Source organism: Nyctibius grandis, chromosome 3, assembly GCF_013368605.1.
Source record: "Nyctibius grandis isolate bNycGra1 chromosome 3, bNycGra1.pri, whole genome shotgun sequence".
NCBI classification, from domain to species: Eukaryota; Metazoa; Chordata; class Aves; order Nyctibiiformes; family Nyctibiidae; genus Nyctibius; species Nyctibius grandis.
The window spans coordinates 106,521,965-106,547,879 of NC_090660.1; the positions used below are offsets into that span (position 1 = coordinate 106,521,965).

Here is a 25,915-nt window from a genome sequence, read left to right on the forward strand (position 1 = left end):
ACCCAGAAGAAGCCAGATTAGTTCCTGGGAGATATAAATCTTTCTAGCTATGATAAATTAAACCTTCTTGTGAGCAGGCTGAAAACAATGCAATGTCTATGTAAAAACATCTAGGAAAAATGCTGTGTATCTTCAAAAGCTGTTAACTTCAATAGCATCTTAGTTTGTATACAAGGACTGGGCCCATACATTTCACATAGATCTAGGTCATTCCTTAAATCAAAGCCTTTACTATTTATTTTTGAAGCTTCCATGAAATCCCTCTGTCTGCTTGTTCTAGTGCAGGTGCAAAGAGCCTCTCCTGTTTGTTCCTCTGGTGATAAGGAACCTGAAGACACCAGCACTTTGCAAGATTGAGCCTCACGACTGCCTTTGGCCTGGATGATGTGACAGGAGAGATCACATCCGACCTGTTCACCTCCACCCAAATGAGAGTTCAGCACTTGCAAGACTGAGCATGTTATATTTTAAACTCCATCACTTGGTAAAGCAAGGTCTGTGGGAACATATGAAAAACAGGTCTTGGCCAAGAAGTTGGCATTTTCCAAAAGGGAAAATAGTTTGTGTTGAGATGCTTGGTAGGGAAGCCATACTAGACCTCTTTCTCAATCAGATCCCTTAAATATGACTCGGAATCCTGTGTTCTAGTTCTTGCCCATCTTAAAATACCATATATATATCTCTGTGTGTATATACATATATGTATATATACAAATATATACATATATACACATGTATATGTATACATGTAAGTATATGTATGTATGTGCATGTAAAAATATTATATGCATGCATTTATATAATGTTGTCTATAATATAAATGTATATTTTATTTAATATTTTATATATATAAAACCATATAGTAACTTGTCCATGAATATATATGGATATATTTACATATATGTATTCCTATGGTGCAGTCTATGGTGCATAAAAAGGAGTGCATACATATAATGCATGTTGATATGTGTAATCAGTCCTCCTCTGTCTTGCGTGGACACATAAGGAAACAAGAAAACAGGATCAGAAGACATACCCAAAACTGTGGCATTTAATAGGCTTGCTTTGCTTTGCAATTAGCTAACGCTGTAACCACAGTAATCAAGTGCTGCGGTGGCTGAAACACACAGCTTTCATTGTGAGATAAAAGAAGCTATTGTAAGCTAATGCATGACCAGCAGCTCCAGTGTGCGTCGGTTTTTAGTGAAGTGAATGCCTGGAAACCACAGATCTCATCAAACACATCCAAGACGTTTCTGTTTCTAGCCTGGTTTCCTAAGGGAACAAGGCATCTGCAACCATACCGTCTGTTTGTTTGTCTGTCAGTCAGTCCCTTTGTAGGAAATGTCAAACAAAGTAGGCAGAAGAGTAAAGATCTCAGAAGCATTGCGATTCCTGAAATAAAAAATGAAATAAAATAGTACAACAGGGAAGAGGCCCGCCACATTGCCCCCACCAAGCTCATACACATCTGCTAGGCAGCCAACACGTCCAACACGTCTGTAGCGTGGCCCAACCACAACAGCAGCAGTAAGGGATTTTAAACAGATGCGCAAGTTGGAAACAAGCAGCTGTAGAGGAGGGAGAGCTGAAGGCATCACGGATGGGGAATAGCGGTTGTTACACTCTTGTAAAGGAGTTTGGTGGGGAAATCAGACACAAATCTATAAGAATTGAAGCCTCATTAGCTCTACTGCTTGTGCAACTGCTTGTCTGTCCAGTGACACTGAAAAGGGAAGAGCAACGTGTGCAGGCAGTGAACTTGACTTGCAGTTTGTGGTGCATGAGAGTTCCTTTGTTTTAACGGATGTTTACAAGAAGATCAGCCCTAGGACTAAGGCAATAGACTAGCCTTCAGATTCAGTTCCCTGGCTCCCTGTGTACTTGGGCAAACCGTGTATCTTTACAAAAGCACTTTTGTAGTTACTGTTTAAACACATCAAGAATCTAGATCCTCAAAGGCATTCAGGGATCCAGCCCTTTTCTTCACTTTTCCTCAGCTCTTCAGAGCCAGAACAACAAGGCCCTACTGTTCATTGCCTCTTTTGAGAGTGAAAACTCCTCTGGCAGGAACTGATGCTCACTGTACGTTTGTACAGTGCCTCATACAATGGGCCTGGGTCTCTGCTGGGACCTGAAAGCAGTACCAGCATCCAAGAAACAACAATAATAGCATTGAGGAGACACCAGGATCTGAGCTGGTGCTAGACCGCTCTGGTGCAGTGGTCTGGGGAAAGGCTTGAGAAAGGATGGGAGTGATAATTTTGCAACCCAGGCTAAGCCGAGACAGTTGGACACACGTTCTGCTCAGGACAATCATCCTGTTTGCCTTGTAGGCTGGTACAAAGATGGAGGATGGGATTTTGAGGGTCAGGCCATGCTGATACAAATGGCAAGGCTCCAGCTAGCTCCAGTGACCATAGGCATTAGCCTTCTGTAGGGACTTTACCAGAGTCAGTATGGTGGCTCAAGCTGGCTTGTTTGGAAGCCCCGGAAAGCAGGTTATCCACTCATGGAAGAAGCAAGCATGTAACTTATAAAAATGCTTTTGCATGGAGCATCAACTAGAATTCAAAACATGATTTCAGTGTCCATGCAAGTGCAGTTGCATGACGTGCTCCCTAGGGTTGTGCTGTGTATATGCAATACTCCAGGAAGACCACAACATTCAGAAACACTTTTGTCATCTTGTAAATTAAACCCTGAGATATTTTTCTCCCAGTTTTTCGAAGGAGTTTTAAGACAAGCAGTTTATTAAACTGATGGAAACAGAGTGCTCTTATTAACTACAGGCACATATCCATACACATACCTTTTCAAACTGTCACTTTCCAAGTTAAACAGTTCTACAGTTATTTCTGTAAGCTTCACATGCTGAAATATATGAAAAATTAATGGGAAAACCAGATTGGTTTGGCAGTGTCTGTCTGAGTTACTCCAACTATATGTAACACGTATTACAGGTTCGTACAGCATCATGGTGAGGGTTTATAGGTGGCATGTTGCTGCTATGGTTTAAAGATACTGCATAATCTCATAAGTGGTAAATGATTAATGAATCTATGACTGACACCTCATTTAGAAGCTTAGGCAAGCAAAAGAAGGTGAAATATGTTTGCCACTGGCATTTCTTTTCCTTTTCCAATCTCCTCACCTGGCCAATGTCCAAGTGTGCATTTGCAATCTATGACAAAGCCCTGAATTGGAGGACACTTAAAAATAAAAATAAAGAGCTGGTAATGTGGTAAAAAAGGGTGCTCTGAGAGCATTTCCCTCAGGGTGAATATTTTGGCAGCTTGGGAAAGACAGATGTTCCCCAACTCACATGTCCTTGTTTGCTGGTCTGTTTCTGGCTCTATGTTTCAGGGTTTTTTTTTCCCCTCAGCACTGTTACTGGACTTGGGATAGCCTGTCTAGAGTCTTTGAGCAAAGTGGAGTGTGTTACTCAACCTGCATAAGCATGCCTTCTTTATCAGCTCTCTTGAGAGGTTACAGGAGTAACCTGTTTGCAGCAGCCATACAGACAGAAATTTTTCAAACAAGGTTATTAAAGACATGGGGAAAAGCATTTAAATCAAAGAATCATTATTCCTTATCCCTGTATTTACATATCCTCAGAGCAAACCCCAGTAAGGATTCTAACATTTAATTCTAGAAAAAAGTGCTTGTAGAGTTTTCCCCCAAATCAAGTTTGCCTTCCAGCCTGAGGTAGGTTACCTGCCTCAGTAGGAACTTACACACTTTGAGTGGGCTCCTGTCCTGCACAGTGATGGATCTGTGCTGGGATTGCTTATGGCTACGGGGACATTAGGTGAGAGAGCACCCACTCCCCAGCCTTCTCCTTCAGTGTGGTTTTTTTTTTTTTTTTTTTTTAGCTGGGAAGGGAAATCTGCATTTCTCAGCACTTTCCAGCCAACTGTGCCTCTGGTGATAGCTTTCAGCAAAGGTAGCACATTTCCCTGCTGCTTGTACAGGCACCAGAAGTCCCACCTGGCCTCTGCATCTTCTGCTTGCACATGTGGTAGCTGCCAAGCACATGATCTTGCATGAAGGACTTCCTGGCTGCTTTCTCAGCCACTGCATTTGGACTAGCCTGGGAAACCCATCATCTCCTAAGTACTTCTCACTTTCCAAATGAAGTGCTGACCCTGTGCAAGGCTCTGCTTCATAGAATTATAGAACAGTTTTGGTTGGTAAAGACCTTTAAGATCATTGAGTCTAACCTTTAACCTAGCCCTGCCAAGTCCATCACTAAACCGTGTCCCTAAGTACCACATCTACATGTCTTTTAAATACCTCCAGGGATGGTGACTCCACCACTTCCCTAGGCAGCCTGTTCCAATGCTTGACAGCCCTTTTGCTGAAGAAATTTTTCCTGATATCCAATCTAAATCTGCCCTGGCACAACTGAGGACAGTTTCTCTCGTCCTATCACTTGTTACTTGGGAGAAGAGATCGACACCCTCCCCACTACAACCTCCTTTCAGGTACTTGTAGAGAGCGATAAGGTCTCCCCTCAGCCTCATTTTCTCTAGACTAAACAACCCCAGTTCCCTCAGCCGCTCCTCAAAAGACTTGTGCTCCAGACCCTTCACCAGCTTTGTTTCCCTTCTTTGGACTCTCTCCAGCACCTCAATGTCTTTCTTGCAGTGAGGGGCCCAGAACTGAACACAGTATTCAAGGTGCAGTCTCACCAGTGCTGAGTACAGGGGGACGATCACTTCCCTAGTCCTGCTGGCCACACTATTTCTGATACAAGCCAGCATGTTGTTGGCCTTCTTGGCCACCTGGCCACACTGCTGGCTCATATTCAGCCAGTCACCGATCAACACCCCCAGGTCCTTTTCTGCCAGGCATCTTTCCAGCCACTCTTCCCCAAGCCTGTAGTGTTGCATGGGGTTGTTGTGCCCCAAGTGCAGGACCTGACACTTAGGCTTGTTGAACCTCATACTGTTGGCTTCAGCCCATCGATCCAACCTGTCCAGATTCCTCTGCAAAGGCTTCCTACCCTCCAGCAGATCAACACTCCTGCCCAACTTGGTGTCATCTGAGAACTTACTGAGGGTGTACTCGATCCCCTTGTCCAGATCATTGATAAAGATACTGAACAGAACTGGCCCCAACACTGAGCCCTGGGGAACACCACTTGTGACTGGCCACCAACTGGATTTAACTCTGTTTATAACTCTTTGGTCCCAGCCATCCAGCAGTTTTTCACCCAGTGAAGAGTAGGATCTCCCTTGCCCTAAGCCTGCAAGAGTGGCAGGGAGGGAATCACCACAGGATCAAAGTTTAACATTGGCAGCTGGTGGTAAAGAACTAAGATTTTTTTATTTTTTTTTTTTTATTATTTGGTCACTGGTTATCACTAAAAATAAATGAAAACACTTTGCAATCACTCAATGACAATTTCCTAGCTGGACAGATGCAAGTGTAGGCCTGAGGTGAGGCGAGGGGGTCTGACTGTGTGCATCTCACCAGTATGTGAGGGGCTGCGTAGCACCTTTGTTCAGGGCAGGCTCACCAAGCCCTTCAAGCAGGTTGGCCATGGCCCGTGCCGCTGCGAGGTCCGCCATGTGCTGTGAAACCACAGCTCAGCAGCCTCATCATCCCTGCCCATCTTGCTGCATGCAGGGTGCCGAGCCTCATGGGGACCTGCGCACACACATGTACATACACACACGCACATACACACAGAGCCGAGGGCTGCAAAGTCCAGGCTGGTGGTGGCTCTTGCTCTTTTCCCAGTGCCATCGCTCATGCAGGCTTTGCCTGGAGCTGCCCTAGCCCTCCCTGAGTGCGACCGCCAGGCAAACAGTCCTTTCCTCCCCCAGCCCCCTTCGTGCACTGACCTTGACCTGAATACCATAATCCACTTCAGCCATAAGCAATTGCAGGGAGTGGCAGGTCACACAAGGATATTTTTTTCCAGCTCTGCTGCAGGTCACAGCTCACCACGGTGGGGCTGCTTGGGAAAGAAGAGCTGCTTGCTATCTCTTTCCCAACCCTTGGGCTCTTCTGGAGATGCCCAGTGATGTCTGCATCCAGCGTCTGATGGACATCCCACAGCCACTGGTGCCAAAAATATGCAGGGTGTATGGAGTGGAGGGCTGCCTCTTTAATTACATCCAAATAACAACTCTCCTCTAGCCCCCAGGAGGTGCTGGGTGAGCAAACCATCCCCATGCTGAGTTGCAGGGAACAGACATTGAACTGTTTGGCAGTTGCAATCAGAAGTCTTTTTTTTTTCTCCTTTTTTTTTTCTCCTTTTTTTTTTTCCCCAACACTGGTCAGCAGCTGTGTTCTTTATAAAATGAATGGAGCCCTTAATGAAGCAACAGATAGAAACAGTGAGAGGCTGTGTCTGTCTGTTACAAAGGGCCGAGGGGGAAGGGTTGATCTCTTAAAATACCCTGACATCCTTTCTCTCAGTTATTTAAACATTAGGCATAGCAGTGATCAGCTATCAACATAATGCTTATATTTGGCTCACTGAAAACCCTAAATCCACACATCAAAACAGCTGTTCATATATACAGACCGGAAGAGGCTTTCAGTTCCAGTGAATGTGAAATAATAGTGCAAAATAGTGTAAAATACTGAAAAAAAAAGCAGACAGCATGTGGGAACAGGGGAGGACCAAGTTGCAAGCAGCACTTGCGAAACACTGCTCAATGTGTTGTGTTGGTAGAAACAACAGACCACATTACTGGCACAGTGAGGACTGCAACAGATACTCTGCCCAAGATGCAAAAACAGACAGGAAGAGGATTCCAGCACTGAAGAGAAAAAATAAGCAGCTTTACTATAAACTCTTTTCTCTCCAGCTCAGTCCGTTCCTTGCAACACATGACATTAATCATAAACACCCAAAACACATCTAGGTTAAAGTTTCCAGCTGTTTAGTCTCCAACAACTTTTAAAGAGAAAAGCAGCATTCTTCAGCACAAAAGTCCTGCTGCGACAACGTGGTACTGGCACATCCTCTCCCACTCCTCCTCTGCAAGGGCAGGGAGGGGGAAAGCCATCTTGAAGTTTAGCCAGATTTTTTTGTACAGTAGATGTCAAGGCCCAGGCACATTCAGCAATGACATCCTTTCTACTAGTGGTTTTGAAGAGCACCACTGTAGCAAAGACTTGGTATTGAGATACATTAATGCAATGAGGAAGCCTCTTGGTCCTGAGAGTCCATTCTCATCTTCCACCCTTTATAACTCCAAAAGCACTGTGAGAGGTGAACTGTTTATTTTCTGGAAACCTCCCATTATCCAGTCTGAATTTCCTCTATGCTAGAGGAGCTCCTTGCTCCGTGGTGGCCATTCATCCTTTGAGAAAAAGGTGAAACACCACCTCATCTTTTGTGGTTTAATGACACTACAGCATCCAAGCCAACCCTGTCTCCAAGATCAATGCAGAACTCAGCATTTGCTAGCTCTAGGAAGGGATTTTATAAAAATTTCTAATAAACCTGCAAGCCACTTGCACCTCTTCAGCTACAGCACAAGTGAAGGATGCCAGGAGACCAGTACTGCAATGAAAGAGGAGTCCTAACTCCTTGTGAGAGGCAAGACACCACTCCTCTGTACTGCCCTCCAGCTTTTCTGTGCAGGTACATGCTGTTCCTTGCCAAATGAATACTTTTTGTTGCAAAGCTGACATTTGTAGTGGTCCTAGCAACCCCTTGCTGCTCAGAAGTGCTCGCAGAGCCCTTTGTGCTGCAAGAACGCTTGGGTGCATTCCTCCCTGTTAAACAAAAATAAACTGCCTAAGCTTGACAGGCACACCATGGTGTCCTTGTGGAAGGAATGATTAGCCATTCCCAGAAAAGCTCAGCAAAGAACATAACTTTGCCCTTCTTTTGTAAGATGAGTTGGCACAGGCTCCTCCCATTTTCACTGGCACAGGTTGTGGTTAACCAAATCAAGCCCTTCGCTGGTATCAGGCCAATCACCACTGCTGAATCATCACATCTAGCAGAGCCTTGGCTCAGACATGCCAAATATTTGCTTTTGCCTCTTCCTATCGCAGGATTGTGACACAGAGGAGGAATGAGTAGCCCAGAACAGATCCAGTAAAGCCACAAACGCACCTGTCCCTGAAAACCCCAATGTGTTAAATCAGTCAGTAGGTAAGAGCACCACAATGCAGAAAGCACAGCAGAGCCATTTTGGTGACCGGGCTCTGTTATTTCCTAACCAGCCCACATGCTGAACAGCATCAGTGCTTCTATCTCGCCTGGAACACACGGAAGGCAGCCTCCAAACCCAGAGCGATGCTTCCCTGTGAAGGGCAGATACTGCTCAAGTTACAAAAAGCCCCAGTCTTTTAACAGGAATCCACTGATAAATACAAGCTTAAGGTGAAAAAGGACAACTGTACTTCTGCTTTAAGGATGGAAATAAAGCAATGTTTTAATCCTTTTCCTGCACCTTTAGATTCCTCTATTTGGGGAGTCCTTTTAAAGCTTATTCATGAAGGGTTAATCTTTTCTCTCCTCTTCTGAAGTCAGATTCTTGCAAGAGGTCCAAGAAGAACAGCTTTCAGAAACTCAAAGTGGCATCTGCAATTTCAGTCAAGAGGCCTAAATGCCTCCAGAGATTGGTGAGGAACATGCCCCACATCAGTGGATTTACAGATCAGATTGGGAACAGAAAGGCTGCAACAAGCATGGCACCAACTCCAGTGAGGAAGTCAGCATACAGACCACAGATTTATGCCCTAGACAGTACTATATCTAGGGAGAAAAAGAAAACTTCAAACAGCAAATAAACAATACTCCACCCCAAGCCCTCAATTTTGTTATGCATTTGTTAGAGCAAAATTATCCTTTAGTACTTTGAATAGCCAGTCACACCCAATACTGAAGTGTGTTGTGTTTTCTTAGTATAAATAGTTGGCTAGAGTGGGAAAAAAAAAAGCTCTGAGCACAAGAGTAGAGAAGGACAGAGACATGAGCAAAAGAAAAAAGTTTTCATTGATACAAAGGGGTGACAAGAAAATACTCCCACTGAGAAAGACTACTGTACTCCTGGTTAAACATTAAGACACCAGACATTGCAAAGTTACAAATTTATTTGTTTTGAAATAAATACAAATAGTTCATTAAGAAACTCTTCTTGATAGACTTTACACAATAGCTTTATTCTTTCTGGAAATTCTCTTTTCTTCCCACAAGCTGTTACGGATATTCTACACAAGAGGTGAAGTTAGTCTATATAAAGTAACATAGATGGTGTTCTTCTGAACAAGCAATCCCAAAGTATTAACCATTTGCTATTTAACTTCTCGGCATTTGAGTTTTCTTGTTTGTGTGTCCCACTACCTATGGAAGGACAAACTTAAGAACACTCAACTATGAAAATCTGACTGGTGGAAAGGTATCAAGCCACTAGCATCAAAGAAAGTAACCCAAGGTATCAGCAGGCTACATAAAGATGCAGAACCAGCAGATCGTTACGTTTATGCAGTCATTAAACACTGTATTTCACAGACACAGTGTTGCCACTCTACCACATTGTGGAATACACTTCTCAGCACCAGTGAGATCTCATCAGTTTCAAATCTAGTAATTAGTGGCAGTTGAATGTACAGTATCTAATTACATGCCATCCCACAGTTATTCATCTCTCCTGACAAAGAACAGCTGGATCTGGCTTCGCTTACAGAATTCTGAATTTATCACAATTGTGCTGGACACAAAAACTTGAGCTGCAAAGATAAGAAGCTGTCTGAGGAAAAATCAAGCTGTTTCTGCTTTGCTGTACTGCTACCCTACTTGTTACAAGTACACCAGCTTTTTGCAGTATGTTAAACCCTTTGGCCCAAGATCCCAAAGAGGAAATGCTACCTTGCTTATTAAATTTAAATCCTGTTCTCATTTGGCTAAGCAGGTTTTAGAGTCTAGGAGGGGGGAAGGAAAGGAAGACTGGCACTAAATCTCAAAAAAGTGAAATAAAAAAGCTTAAAGATTTAGTTCATCTCAAAGTCACATTAAAAATGCCTATTTTAGTAGTATAGTATTGTACATAGGAAAACAGGCTTGAATACTAATGAATTAGAAGGCCTATAAATGCACGATACATTAACTTCTCTATCATTTGAAGTCAAGCTATATACAATGAATTCGACTCCAGCTTCAACATTAGGCCATAACACATTTGTTTCATTTCCTTCTTTAAAAGCCATTCATAATAGTGATTTTTTTTCTCCCCCTCTTTGAAACTCATCTCAAATTGTGTCAGTTTACTTCAAGAGAATAAGAGATAAAGGGGCATGTAACAGCTTTGATTTTAAAGGAGGATATTAAGCAAGTCTGGTTTGACTCTGAAGTGTTTATAACCACATCAGCTTTTGGCAAGTATCCTTCAGAATTTGGCATCCATGGAAGGAGGGTACAATAGCAGCAACTGTCTGAGTTACAAGAATAACGACAGAGCAAATGAGATGCTTCTTTTCTTTGGTCCCTGTCAGACCCTGGTGAACAGAGTTCATCCTACAGAATAGCTTGAGATTAATACCTGTTATGTTTTTGTGATACACAGGGGGCATCCATTACTTTTCACACTGTGACCAGTTTAAACCTCCCACAGCCATCTAACAGGACACTTCCATGGACTTGGGGCTTGATTGTTCAGTGTTGCTCGCCGAGTTTGGCGTCAGCTCAATGCGCGTGTCTGTGTGGGAGCGGTTCCTGGCACCATCCCCGGTGTGGGATCGGCTCCTCGTTCCCTCCCCGGTGTGAGACCGGCTCCTTGTGCCTTCCCCAGTGTGAGACCGGCTCCTCTGTCCTTCCAAAGAGGTTATGCTGGAGCCAGAAGCTGTGCGGGACCTCATCAGCCTGGTCATGCTAGCAGAGGGCACTGGAAAAAGTGTCTTTTGTTAATGCCTTGCTTCATGGGCTTGGAAAGAAGCCCTTGCTTTCCTCTCCAGCCCTAACCACCCTTGGAGAAGCCTTCAGCGTTGAATATATACTTTTCATGGTAGCTTCACGTGTAGAAGTACCACTGCTCCAGGCATACAGCTAAGGAGCCCAAATTACTGAAGCAAAATTGGTGGTCAGGGCTGAGGGATTCAAGACAGCTTTATGCCATGTTGCTGCAGCTGCAACAAGCCAGAGGAAGACTAAAGAGACTCACTGGACTTCCCGTTACTTTCTGATGTTTAACCTTTGCTGGCAGCTCAGGCTAGCAACGCATCTACACAACAGTCAGAAGCACATACATGAAGGACAAACAGCTCCAAATTAAAGAAGTCTGAACTAATGAGGTTTTAAATGATGTGTGCAGTGTATGAATAATCTCCTGTTACGCAACGAGGTGACACTATTACAATTATCCACCTTAAAAATAAGATAAAGTAAAGCAGGCATTTGTGGGTATAAGCTGTCTACAAAGCTTTCTACTATTTAGTAACATAATTTTGTCTGAAAACCCTTCACCCAGACACTGCAGGTGTTTTTTTTTCCCCCCTTGCAAATGCATATCCAACAGGGAAAAGATCACACATCCGAGATCATAAGACTCTCTGGGTGCTTAGATGCCCAACAAACTTTGGTAGCCAGGTGAACCATTCCATAAAACCAATACTTACTGTATCCCATTCCCTGGACAAAGTATTTGAAAGCTTCTGCAAGCTTGGCAGGCTGCAAAAGAAAGAGTATTATTGTATGCAGTGCTCAGCAAGTTAGTTACATTACAATGTTACAGATACCATGGATGCCCTATCTGAACAGGGACATTGTAAATACTCTCTGGGTTCTACTGAATGTCTGAAATTTTCACTTACATGAGAAAATTCCACCATTCCTCTCCCTATACTGTTCCCCTGCCCCATTATTTTACTAAATGGACACATCCATTTGAGAACGAGATTTCCAGAGAAGTGACTACTAAGCCTGGCCCAAACTTTGCTCATGCAGTTACTGAGGCAGACAAGCCAAAGTAAAACTGGCCACAAAAAATATACAAGGCAGTTCATACAGAGTTGGTAATTCAGCAATTCTGAATCAGCAGAGAACAAATTCAGATAGTCAGAGCTGATCGTTATGTTTATAGGGCAAAAAAGCTCAGCAGGAATACACACTCACAACTGCATGACTGACATTCTTGCAATGAGGCACTCACTGTTTTTCTCTGCTGCTGACACAGTGGCCAAATAAGCCTCAACCTTGAAAATACTACCTGTGTTTTTGTTACAGTTTTATCAGAATCACAGAATCACAGAATCACAGAATCACAGAATCACAGAATCACAGAATCACAGAATCACAGAATCACAGAATCACAGAATCACAGAATCACAGAATCACAGAATCACAGAATCACAGAATCACAGAATCACAGAATCACAGAATCACAGAATCACAGAATCACAGAATCACAGAATCACAGAATCACAGAATCACAGAATCACAGAATCACAGAATCACAGAATCACAGAAAGTTAGGGATTGGAAGGGACCTCGAAAGATCATCTAGTCCAATCCCCCTGCCAGAGCAGGATTGCCTAGACCATATCACACAGGAACGCATCCAGGCGGGTTTTGAATGTCTCCAGAGAAGGAGACTCCACAACCTCTCTGGGCAGCCTGTTCCAGTGTTCGGTCACCCTCACCGTAAAGAAGTTTTTCCTCATATTTAAGTGGAACCTCCTGTGCTCCAGTTTGCACCCATTGCCCCTTGTCCTGTCAAGGGATGTCACCGAGAAGAGCCTGGCTCCATCCTCATGACACTTGCCCTTTACATATTTATAAACATTAATGAGGTCACCCCTCAGTCTCCTCTTCTCTAAGCTAAAGAGACCCAGCTCCCTCAGCCTCTCCTCATAAGGGAGATGTTCCACTCCCTTAATCATCTTCGTGGCTCTGCGCTGGACTCTCTCTAGCAGTTCCCTGTCCTTCTTGAACTGAGGGGCCCAGAACTGGACACAATATTCCAGATGCGGCCTCACCAGGGCAGAGTAGAGGGGGAGGAGAACCTCTCTCGACCTGCTGACCACACCCCTTCTAATACACCCCAGGATGCCATTGGCCTTCTTGGCCACAAGGGCACACTGCTGGCTCATGGTCATCCTGCTGTCCACTAGGACCCCCAGGTCCCTTTCCCCTACGCTGCTCTCCAACAGGTCTGCCCCCAACTTGTACTCATACATGGGGTTGTTCTCGCCCAGATGCAGGACTCTACACTTGCCCTTGTTATATTTCATTAAATTTCTCCCCGCCCAACTCTCCAGTCTGTCCAGGTCTCTCTGAATGGCTGCGCAGCCTTCCGGCGCGTCAGCCACTCCTCCCAGTTTTGTGTCATCAGCGAACTTGCTGACAGCGCACTCTAATCCCTCATCCAAGTCATTAATGAATATATTGAATAGAACTGGTCCCAGTACCGACCCTTGCGGGACTCCGCTAGACACAGACCTCCAACTGGACTCTGTCCCATTGACCACCACTCTCTGGCTTCTTTCCTTCAGCCAGTTCACAATCCACCTCACTACCCGATCATCCAGACCACACTTCCTCAGTTTAGCTGCGAGGATGCTGTGGGAGACCGTGTCAAACGCTTTACTGAAATCAAGATAGACCACATCCACAGCTTTACCATCATCTATCCACCGGGTAACATCCTCATAAAAGGCTATCAAGTTGGTTAAGCATGACTTCCCGTTGGTGAAGCCATGCTGAGTGCCCCTAATGATCCCCCTATCCTTGATGTGTCTAGAGACAGCACCAAGACAAAGGACATCTCCTTTCCAGGGATGGAGGTGAGGCTGACTGGTCTGTAGTTACCCGGGTCCTCCTTCTTGCCCTTTTTGAAGACTGGAGTGACATTCGCTTTCCTCCAGTCCTCAGGCACCTCTCCTGTTGCCCACGACTTAGCAAAGATGATGGAGAGTGGCCTAGCAATGACTTCCGCCAGCTCCCTCAGCACCCACGGGTGCATCCCATCATCATGAATCAGTTCAGGGAATGGACTCTCTCAGAGAGGAGCAATGCATACACCCCTTTGAGGCTTTAAAAAGCCTTTTCCCCCCTCCCACTGTAAGAGCACACACTGCTTGTAGAGGGACTTCTCAGTTGCAGGTAATGAACTTCAGGAAAAAACTGAATTTGTGGAGAACACCACATTATATTGCTTCGAAATCTGTTCAGAAAACATCACATCCTAAAGCTGATTTACAGGTCAGCTGTTTTAGTGAAGCAACACTAGAGCATAGGTAAATTTTAACTTTCCCAGTCTGGTTTTACTAGCAGCCTTAGAATTTATGCCTAAATATATTTCAGAAACTCCATTTCATTCTCAGTCAAGCTGGGTCAGTGTATGCAAGAACACAGCGTTATTTCCTGCCTCCCACTTTCCTGATCTATACTATAAATAGTCCAAATAAGAATACGTTTTTAAAACACTAGTGCTCAAGCCTTAATCCATGTTAGCTTAGTAGGTAGGCATAAAATAATACCTCTGCATTCCCACCTCAGACCTTTACTTGGTTAAGACTTAATTAGTGGAAATAATATCCCCTCCCAATCTTAATTTTGCGCTTCATTGGTCTTTAAAGAAAAAAGAAAGCTCAGATGACCAACTGACATCATTATTCGTGAAATTATAACCATCCTTTTGGCTGACATTTGGGAACAGCAAGTACCCTACAGGAAAACACCCATTTGTTGCAGTCTGACACACTGCAGAACAGGATTAGTAAGATTTCCGTCAGCCAAATCCTACCTGGGAAACTTGAGGGAGCCCACCGCAGTCAGCCATCTGAAACAGGGATGGGAACAGCCAGTTAATGTAATGCCAGAGGAACTCATTTACGCTCAGGATATATTAAAATGACCTTTTTACCTATCTGGCAGAAAAACATTTCCTTTTGTTGTGTGAGTAACACACGTGTAGATGAAGGCATCAAAGCAAGCAGTTAAACATTTATAAAAGCTATGACTGCACCCCAGAAAACCCCAACGTGTCCTGACCCTCAGGCAAAGCATCGTCTGGAGCTACAAATAAATGGGTTTTTTTTAGGCAGCGATTACCAGTTTCTTCGAAACTAGCCTATTAGTCTTGGTTACAAGTTCAGCTCTGAATTACAATAATGTGACTCGGTATTGACCTGAATGGCAAACAGGGGAGAGAGAACAAACACCTAAACCTCAGAGGTGAGAGGGAAAAACGATTTGCTGAGATTGAGGATGGCAAGCATCAGCCTGACTCGCCAAGGGAAGCAGGGAAAGCCAATTAGAAAAGCTATCTTGAGTGCACGCAGTATTTTTGGAGCACTTCACTTTTCCTGCCACTCCACCCCTCAAAGCAAACCCAACAAAAACAGTCTTGTTCCAAGGAACACCACAAGCTGAAAACAGTTGAGTTGTGAATTACAGGAAACCCCAAATCCTATCTAGGATTAGTTAGCAGCAAAACAGGCTTGTAGCAGGATCGGGCATCAGCCATATCCCTGGACTGAGCAAACGCTGGCCACTGATAGAGGATCTGAGACAGTGCCAGATTTTTTCTTAGGGTGAGCCGGCCATGCCCACGTGGTAGGTCAGCAGTGTAACTCTTCAATGTTAGGAGGAAAAAGTACTTAAACCCGTTGTTTATTATAATTTTCACTGATTTCAAGTTCAGTAAAGAGATACAGTAAAAGTTCCCAGCAGAAGCACAACCAAACTTATTTCACTGTTTGCATGCTATTGCATTTGCTGTATTTTACTTCATCGGTAACAAGATGAAGATTGCACCCATACTCTGAATGCCAAGTATCAGCCAAAGACTTTGCACAATGCTTTGCTGTTTGGAAGAGCATTTTAACAGGTTTTTGGAAAATAAGAGAGTCATTTCCAACAGCAAGATGTCCTGGACTGTGCCCACATAAAAGGCAGGATGACAAAACTGTGGCTGATCAGCTGTTAATTCATTTGACACTAAGTGCTGAGGGACTGGCAAGCACAGGAACAGAATAAGTTGGTTTGCACTTCCACTCTGCTGATAGCTTTTTTCAAACTTTTCCAAACACCTCGAGATCAACTTTGCCAGCTCTAGTCAAATTCATTATGGGTATGTGAAATACTGAGCATTTCAAGTCTCATCCATAGTGTTTTAAAATGGAGGAGCTGAGAAATTCCCTGTTAACGTTACAAGAAGCCCCTAGTCTAGTTTATCCCACTAAAATACTCTTGCCCTGAAGGAACAGCCCTTCCACATCAGAACTGAATTCTCACTGTGCTATCTGTGCTGCAGCACATAGGTGCTGTTTTGCTCTTTTAGTTAATCCAGCTGATTTTAAATGAGGGAAATGTTTATTTTAAAAAACAGTTTTTGTTATTACCTTCAGAAGTGTGGTCCTTGTTGGGTCCAGCTTTGAGTTGCATTCAACCTATATTAAAGAACAGCAGCATAAGGCATTATACACAAGATTTGAATTACGAACTGCTAGATGAAAAGAGATTAAATATCTTGTTTTCTGACTTTATACAGACTAAACTGGGTATCTTAGGCTTCTGTACAAAGACTATGTATACGTATATATATACACACACACACATCTTTAAACCTAAGTAGGTCAGTTCACATTTCTGACTATTCTTTTCCATGTACAAAAAACCCCATTAGCTGGGAATTGGAGATTTTTTTTAATCTGTTTCTGGAACTCCAGTGGCAACAAGTGTTGTTTATCTTGTGATTTGGGGTCATCTGGTAGCCTCCCAAGTGGTGAGCAGCCATATGGCCACCGGCCAGCAGACTGGGCATGCCTGTTAAGGCACAACATTCGAAGTCACCCAGTCATCTGGGGCAAGTTATAATGGTCAAAAAGAAGCTCTTAGCTTCCATAGTGACCCAGGGCAGAGCTCCAACACCACAGAACAAGCTAAAATACCAGCAGCAGATTCCCGTCTAAAGGAAAATATTTGCGGTTCACTGGAACTGCTGTGGCAATTGTTCCTAACGCGGTAGCTATTAAATAATGGTGCACAGACAGAGGGGACAAACAGCGAGGAATTAATGGCAGCTCTCCCGTGGTCTGAAAGAGGAGAGCCAGCTGGGCTGGATCGATAGCCAGCGAGGCTGCTGCGCGGGCATGAGCTCTGCCGGCCCCGTGCAGCTTCTTGGCTCGCCTGCCCCGTTAGCACAGTGGCACAGACAGCTCAATATACACACCACGGCATCCACCGCCGGGGAACTGTCGCCAACCACCAGAAGGACGGGGCATCTGCAAGGAAGCACACAGAAGTGGTGTTATCTCTGATCTGGCTCAGGCTTGCCCTAAGCTGCATTTTGTGTCGCTGGAAGGATGAGACAGTTAAAGTGTGCGAAAATTATTTGGTTTGTATTCCAGACACCATAAGCACACATCAAATCCACTGTATTAGCTGAAGATCTACTGACACACTCTGATACCTTGCCTGAGAAATCTCTCTTTTTCCCCCACCCTGCAGCAATCAGCCCTTCCCAGCGCTCTTATTCCTTGTCTCCTAAGAAATTGAATGTGGGCATCAGCATCAAAGTCTCACCCCCACCCCCCCAGGCTCCTGAGCTCCAATTTTTGGACCTGTTATCCAATTTCAACCAGATTGGCAGAAGAGAAGAGTCTCAAAGTCTCCTGTGTGTAAACATCAGCAGCTGAGCAGAGAAGGACTTGACAACTGTTTTGTTGCACAAGTTGCAGCATAAGTGAAAAGCTATTAGCAGAAGATCTGGCAGACAGTCATCCTCATACCTGCTCCATCTTCCTCAACGTTTTTGTTTGTGTGGGATTTTTTTTAAATGTGTTTTGTTTATGTTCTCTTGGTTGCACAGGCATGGCTGAAGTGCATTCAGAGCTATAGTTTCCATTAACTACAACATATATCTGGATGGAGCTAAGTACATCTGCTTTTCAAGTTCTTAGTCTGTAAGCCAAAGTTTGCAGATACACAGTGACAGGAATTACCTAACTTTCCATTTCAGCTAATATGATTGTGAAGTTTGAAGAGGGCAAGTCTTCCTAATGGTGGTCCCTGACTTGCAGTAACCTCTTATCTCCTACACAGACTTACAAGATCCTTTTCTAGAGCATAAGCACATTCAGCTAAAGCTCTGCAATGCAGATGCAATGCACCCACTGATCACACCTCTTAGCCCACATCATGTACAGGTGAACTGGTAGGAAATAAAATACTTACTGAAGGGTGACAACACTTATTCCAGGAACAGGGCGCTCAATCTCTAGGTCTCGTCGACTAAAAAAAAAAAGAGAGGACACAGGCTCTTGATACACTGAAATTTTACAGATACTTCCATATTCTCCTAGTTTGGAGAAAGCACACTCACATATGTTAATCTGATACATGCTGTAGCCTCCACAACTGATGGAGAACAACTGAAGTATCAGTTTCTTAGTTCAGACCTAGTGTATCATCTTTCTCCTCACAAATGCACAAGGTCTTTCTCCCCCAAGAATATCACCTGAGATCCCTAAAGGCACTGTCAAGCAGAACTTTACATTGGAGGAACACAAGTAACTCCACCACACAAGTAATACTGGCTCTAAGAGCTGGACAGCCTCTTAAAACAGCTTCCAGTTAGAAATCGGGTAGATGTATTTACCTGTTGTAAGAGTTGACAAAGAGATGAAGGTTGGTTTGATTCATATCATTAGTAATATGCTGTCGGTAAGTATGGATCAGGTCATGGTTGCTGTGAATCTCTTCCTACAGTGGAGACAGAATCGTTCAGAATAGGAGCTATTTTCTGAAAGTATCTGAAGGCATGGCACAGCAGTCGTATATCAGACTCATATCTACACAACAGGAGTGCACCTTTAGGGAAGGGACAGCTTCAGCACCCAGTGATGTCACCCAGAACTAACATTAGCCTCTGATTGCAGCACCATATTTTTCACTTTAAAACTTCAGTATGTTGTAATGTCGAGATCTTACAATTGCAAAACGTAGTTGTAGTGCAGAGGTTACAGTCAGACAAGGGTGAGGTTTTAAAACAAACAAAAAAAAGGTTCAGGGCGAGAAGCTCAATAAATGTTTCTAGGGTAAAGCAGATATTGAAAGCTTACAAACATATGTAATGTGGAACTCAATTTCATAATAGCAAAAAACTAAGCTTCAAAGACTTCAATCACTACCATTTTCAAAGAGTTTGGTTCTAGAGTGTTTATAGATTAGTTCCTTGTTCTACTGGAATGGAGTTTTTCATTGCATTTACTAAGAGTTTCAGGCACAGCAAAGTAGCCTCAGAAAACAGTATAGCACTTGCCATTAAAGTAGGCTTGCAATGAAGAGCACCATTACTACTAATAACCAGCTTTCCCAGAGTTGCAAGTATATTATGGTATGAATAATCTGTGGGGTAATTCTTCTCAGAACATGGGCACATAAAACACTTATACGCATGTTCAAGTGTTGGCTGTCTGAACAGGGAGCTGCCCCTACTAGAGTTGTCACGACTGATATGCACTTGAGGCGTCTGGACAGAGCAAGCCCCATGGCAGCATACCACCTCCAAAACGCTAGGAACACAAGTATGAATCCTAACTCACAGTTTAACTTTGTACTTTGTTGTTTAAGTGACAGCTTCTCCCCTCCTCCCAGCCCCAGAAGGTAAAACACAGATGACTGAATACATCAGAAGAATCTTTTGAACATCCTTACCTTTCCAAAAAGATGTGAAATGACCATGTCTGGTAAAGCATTTGTCCAACCTGAAATCTGAATAGCAAGATTATCTAAGTATCTGATATTAAAACAATCCTTGAACATTTGAAATATTTCAGTTACCCATAAGTAGACTAAGGGATGTTTATCTGCTGTCCTTATATGTACAATCACAGAATCACAGAATGTTAGGGATTGGAAGGGACCTCGAAAGATCATCTAGTCCAATCCCCCTGCCGGGGCAGGATTGCCTAGACCATAAGGTCCTTTCCAACCCAAACCATTCTGTGATTCTGTGATTCTGTGATATCACACAGGAACGCGTCCAGGCGGGTTTTGAATGTCTCCAGAGAAGGAGACTCCACAACCTCTCTGGGCAGCCTGTTCCAGTGTTCGGTCACCCTCACCGTAAAGAAGTTTTTCCTCATATTTAAGTGGAACCTCCTGTGTTCCAGCTTGCACCCATTGCCCCTTGTCCTGTCAAGGGATGTCACTGAGAAGAGCCTGGCTCCATCCTCATGACACTTGCCCTTTACATATTTATAAACATTAATGAGGTCACCCCTCAGTCTCCTCTTCTCTAAGCTAAAGAGACCCAGCTCCCTCAGCCTCTCCTCATAAGGGAGATGTTCCACTCCCTTAATCATCTTCGTGGCTCTGCGCTGGACTCCCTCTAGCAGTTCCCTGTCCTTCTTGAACTGAGGGGCCCAGAACTGGACACAATATTCCAGATGCAGCCTCACCAGGGCAGAGTAGAGGGGGAGGAGAACCTCTCTCGACCTGCTGACCACACCCCTTCTAATACACCCCAGGATGCCATTGGCCTTCTTGGCCACAAGGGCACACTGCTGGCTCATGGTCATCCTGCTGTCCACTAGGACCCCCAGGTCCCTTTCCCCTACGCTGCTCTCCAACAGGTCTGCCCCCAACTTGTACTCATACATGGGGTTGTTCTTGCCCAGATGCAGGACTCTACACTTGCCCTTGTTATATTTCATTAAATTTCTCCCCGCCCAACTCTCCAGTCTGTCCAGGTCTCTCTGAATGGCTGCGCAGCCTTCCGGCACGTCAGCCACTCCTCCCAGTTTTGTGTCATCAGCGAACTTGCTGACAGTGCACTCTAATCCCTCATCCAAGTCATTATTGAATATATTGAATAGAACTGGTCCCAGTACCGACCCTTGCGGGACTCCGCTAGACACAGACCTCCAACTGGACTCTGTCCCATTGACCACCACTCTCTGGCTTCTTTCCTTCAGCCAGTTCACAATCCACCTCACTATCCGATCATCCAGACCACACTTCCTCAGTTTAGCTGCGAAGACGCTGTGGGAGACCGTGTCAAACGCTTTACTGAAATCGAGATAGACCACATCCACAGCTTTACCATCATCTATCCACCGGGTAACATCCTCATAAAAGGCTATCAAATTGGTTGAGCATGACTTCCCCTTGGTGAAGCCATGCTGAGTGCCCCTAATGATCCCCCTATCCTTGATGTGCCTAGAGACAGCACCAAGGACAAGTTGTTCCATCACCTTTCCAGGGATGGAGGTGAGGCTGACCGGTCTATAGTTACCCGGGTCCTCCTTCTTGCCCTTTTTGAAGACTGGAGTGACATTCGCTTTCCTCCAGTCCTCAGGCACCTCTCCCGTTGCCCACGACTTAGCAAAGATGATGGAGAGTGGCCTAGCAATGACTTCCGCCAGCTCCCTCAGCACCCGTGGGTGCATCCCATCAGGACCCATGGATTTATGGACATCCAGATTGCTTAATTGGTCCCTGACCCAGCCCTCATCAACCAAGACAGATTCCTCCTCTATCCTGACTTCTTCTGAGGCCTCAGGGGTCCGGGGCTCCTCAGGACAGCCTCCAACAGTATAGACAGAGGCAAAGAAGGCATTCAGTAACTCCGCCTTCTTTTTATCCTCTGTCTCCAGGGCCCCCACCTCATTCATCAGTGGGCCTACATTGCCTCTAGTGTTGGCTTTACCTGCAATGTATTTGAAGAAGCCCTTTCTGTTGTCCTTGACCTCTCTTGCAAGGTTTAATTCCAAGGAGGCCTTAGCTTTCCTAGTTGCCTCCCTACATCCTCTGACAACAGACTTATATTCCTCCCAAGTGGCCAGCCCCTCCTTCCATGATCTCTACACCCTCTTCTTCCACTTGAGTTTGCCCAGCAGTTCCCTGTTTAACCATGCAGGTCTCCTGGTACCCTTCCTTGACTTCCTACTTGTTGGGATGCTCTGGTCTTGAGCTCGGAAGAAGCAGTCCTTGAATGCTAACCAACTATCTTGGGCCCCCTTACCTTCTAGTACCCTGTCCCATGGGATCTCCCCTAGCAATTGCTTGAAAAGGCCAAAGTTGGCCCTCCTGAAGTCCAGGGTTGCGATTCTGCTAGCTAATACAATATCCTAAACTGATATTTTTCCCCCTCAATCCAACTAAAACACCATTAGGGGTTGCTTATGTTTGAGTCATTCTCATAAGATGTCTTTACTAATGCAGTTATATAGGGAACACACTACTAGTGGCATAGGTATATATGGAATCACTCCCTGCAAGAACACCAAGCAAACCAGCCAGATGGGTGTCATCTACCCTCACTGCCCAATCTCCTCCCTAACAACCCACACTGCCAATACATTGGAGCTGGTACCTAAAAGCTCATGTCCCGTAGTATGTGCTCTTGCTTTGGAAGGACAGAAGGATACAGGGCACCCACTGTACTCCTAAGGTCAGCAATACTTGAGAGAGGTGGAAGGCAGAGGCACAAATATGGAAGAATTTAATTAGTGAGACATTGGGTGAGATAATCAAAATGGGTCAACTGGCACATCTCAATGTAGATGAGTTACTACATATACTTCCAGATCAAACTTACCAGAATAAACTGGTATGCAAAATTATTTAAAGAGAATGAGTAACTCAGCCTTGAAAGAATGTTACCTCCCAGTTCTGGAAAGTTTCCCCTAGTATTATAAGGTTGTCATTACATTTAATATCACCCTAGACACTTACAATGGGTTGACTCTATGTGTGGTTAAAAGATGACACAGTAATTTTTGTACTTCTCAGTGTTTGTAACAACTGCCATTCACTTGAACGTGACCCTGAATGATACAAAGTGCCTTCCATCAGCTTACCCTGAAAAATGTTTTAACAGCTTAAATCTGAGTGACATGTAATGTAACATTTATACTTATTTATATATACTGGTTCCAGGAAGATTTTTGAAACCAGTTCTCAGCACCTGTTTTCCCACATCGCATTCTTTCTTACAACTACAAAAGAATACAATTAACAGGAGCTTCTTTGTACGTGAACATTTTCACTTAAAAGTCTGGTTGTACAGACAATCTGTCCACAGTTACCGTAGCTAATGCCCTTTTCTGAATCTTTTTGGCATCTAAGACTCAGCTAGATGATTGAAACCTGGAAAATGTTCTGAACATTTTTCTGCGCTCCAGTTCACGTTTTGGACTGTGCTGATAAACTAAGCCATGGACAAGAAAGAACTGAATGTTACAACACAACGCTTGAAGTTTACTTGAAAGTTGTTTCCAAAACTACCCTGTGTCCAGGTTAAACTAGGTTTTCCCCAGCAGTTAGTAGGCTCTTCAGAATTGTCCATACCCAGTAGCTCCATTATACTATGGGTACCTGTTTCCTTGAAGTCCTTATTTTTATCACTAGCCCTGCAGGAGGAATGTTTGCAAATGGAAGAATAAACCCCAAAGGAATTTCCCCGGGATATTTTGTGTCTGCAGCCATGCCTTGACACACAAGCTTGCCCAGCTCCTCATGCTTGACAGGCTCGCAGTGTGATTTATTTTTCTAACTTAAAAATGTTTACCTTAGCTGCTGCCCAGTCCATCCAACCTTCAGCACAAGGGTTTACATTAATGAGAACTAATCCCTCCACCATCTCTGCATGGTTTAACTGCAAAAGAAAAGGTTCAAGATTCACCACATATCCTTTGCAAGTTGACAGTCAGCATAAAATTTACATTAGCAAATTATCTCTTGGGGAGGAAGGTGGTAGGTCTAGTTTTATCTTGCACAAAACAAGCGTATGTATGGAAAAGAATTTTTCATTAAAGCAATTCAACTGAGCAGCTGGAGAACATTAAGATTTAACTTCTTCTCCACCCTCAGTTTAAATAGAGAACTCCCATTAAAAAAACCTTCTGCAAATTAACTGGGTAGAGCACAGGCCTTTAAACGGAAAAATCTAGGTCTTCTGGATTAGCTATCCCGCAGATTGTGGTATTTCACTTAAAAGCCTAACTGCTTACTTAAACAGGCACGGCAGAGCAGGAATTCTCTGCGCACGCTATGAGGGCGACAACACGTCAGGGAAGTTGGGTTCAGGCTTTAGGGAAGCTCCATAAAACTTACAGCGAATCTGGTTAAGATGTAGGCGCCGGCTCCAGTTCCCATTCCTATAATGGTCTTCAGCCTGCACAGCAATGAAACGGAGGAGACACATGAGTAAGACAGCACTGAAAATAAACAAACCCGCATCAGCAGCCTTCCTCTTTCACATGCCAGCGTGTATCTACAGAAGGGTGGGATGCAGCTCGGGCAAACCGCGGACCCTCAGCAATGCCACCGGCCTCAGTAAGGAGCTCGATGCAGCAGCCGGTTTGTTTTCAGCAGATTTGCAGGACGCTAATCCTCAGGCATTGCAGTGCAGCAGCAATTCTCACTTATCTTTAAGTAAATACACTGAGCAACCATAGCATTGTTCTGATCCTGGAAGGAAATGGTTAGTCTCTGCCAGAAAAACTTGTAAGATACAGTCCTGAAATGTGCAGCCTAAAGACAAAGCTCCCCCCTCCCCAGGTTCCCCCTGCCCTCCCCAGTACAGCTATCCAACTGGGACACCGATTCCTCTCTAACAGGGGGCTGACAGGGAAACCTCTCACGCTATTCAGCTGCTGCGGTGACTAAGTTTAAACTTCATAACCAAACAGGGCAGAGACAAACCAAATATTTGCATTAACTGAAATTGGTTTTAAAGCATCACCTTCAAGGTCATAGAAAATACATGGAAGGGAAGACTAGACAAAAACACTCAGAAAAACAGGTTATACAATGCTTTTAGGAAAATACCTGAGGATAGTTTTCATTCTCATTAGCAATATTAAATCAAGGCTTTGTAGGTACACTCCAGTTTAATTGATTTTTCAAGGCACTGACATTAAGTTAGCATTTTTTTTCAGTGCAAGAGCAGAACTGGCAGCCCCATGCCTTACATCAGGCATTTCAAAAAAACTCATCTCTTAAGAAGGCAGTGAGGTAAACTGGTCCAAGGTCCAACTGAACAACATCTTAATTGGGGTGCTGGTCTGAGACTAAAACCCCCACCAGCAGTCCAGCCTCTCTGTTCTCCAAGGCTGTCTAACTATAAATGCCAAGCTCTCTGCTTGGTCTGAAAATCCCTTGGAGGTGCCAACCTGCACTCTTCATTGTGTACCAGGAGCACCAACGCTGCAGAGAAGGCACCTTTCTCACCTACTGCTCCTGCTGAAGCTAAGCTTTAAGGGAGGACACACACCTAAACTTGTTGCAGGTAGACAACAGGAACACTGCCACTAGGTTCTTTGACATCAGCAGCCTGGCATCTTGGTAGTAGAAGAGGCCTAAGGAGGTCAGCCTGACCCCCTAAGACACTCAAACCACAGAAACAAAACAGTAAGTGTCTTCAGATGGGACCATGTTTTTTTTTTTCTGCTAACCACACAGGAAAACGTGGGTTGTTACAGTGGGAAGAGCAGATTGTCTGTGCCCTTCCCCCCTGTGAGGGCGACGCATAGAAAGTACTGGAGGAAACCCCTAAATTAGGCACATGGGATTTCACTCAAAGTTGCTTCCTGTTTAAAAATAAACAGGCATTTCAAAAAAGGCCAAAAAATAAGCTCTTTCAGAAACAATGACAAAAGTCATCCATGTATAACAGAGGAATTAAAACCCAACCACAACTGCAACTCTAGCAAACAAAAAGCCAGATAGCCAGACTGAAGCTTCAGGGGCAGCACAGGCAAGTATCTGCTCTGCCCTGCTCTTTCGGTGTGCCATGTAGATGGAAGAATGAGGAAAATAAATAAATAATTCTGCACTCACCCAAACTGTTTCAGGATTCCAGGAAGCATTTCAGCCAGCTGATCCATGGAGGGATACACATACCTACAACAAATACGTATTTGTGGTTACTGCACCACTTTCAGTAGAGTAGGCTAGGATATTTAGAGACACAGCGGTCACTGTAGATTT

The 25,915-nt window shown here is 44.2% G+C and overlaps 1 protein-coding gene across 2 annotated transcripts in view; it reads right to left on the minus strand.

Moving 5' to 3' along the window:
• Window positions 1-9,054: 9,054 nt before the first annotated feature.
• The window catches only part of NDRG1 (N-myc downstream regulated 1), a 46,515-nt gene continuing 29,654 nt past the window's right edge, over window positions 9,055-25,915 (minus strand). For both annotated transcript variants that reach the window (XM_068395971.1, XM_068395972.1), the window contains 11 exons: window positions 25,766-25,828; window positions 24,038-24,098; window positions 23,493-23,579; window positions 19,634-19,690; window positions 18,576-18,679; window positions 18,152-18,208; window positions 17,148-17,199; window positions 16,318-16,365; window positions 14,718-14,753; window positions 11,590-11,641; window positions 9,055-10,859 (listed from right to left, as the gene is read on the minus strand). In XM_068395971.1, the coding sequence (XP_068252072.1) occupies window positions 10,594-10,859; window positions 11,590-11,641; window positions 14,718-14,753; window positions 16,318-16,365; window positions 17,148-17,199; window positions 18,152-18,208; window positions 18,576-18,679; window positions 19,634-19,690; window positions 23,493-23,579; window positions 24,038-24,098; window positions 25,766-25,828 (883 nt within the window). In that variant the 3' untranslated portion in view covers window positions 9,055-10,593. The remainder of the gene's footprint in view (window positions 10,860-11,589; window positions 11,642-14,717; window positions 14,754-16,317; window positions 16,366-17,147; window positions 17,200-18,151; window positions 18,209-18,575; window positions 18,680-19,633; window positions 19,691-23,492; window positions 23,580-24,037; window positions 24,099-25,765; window positions 25,829-25,915) is intronic.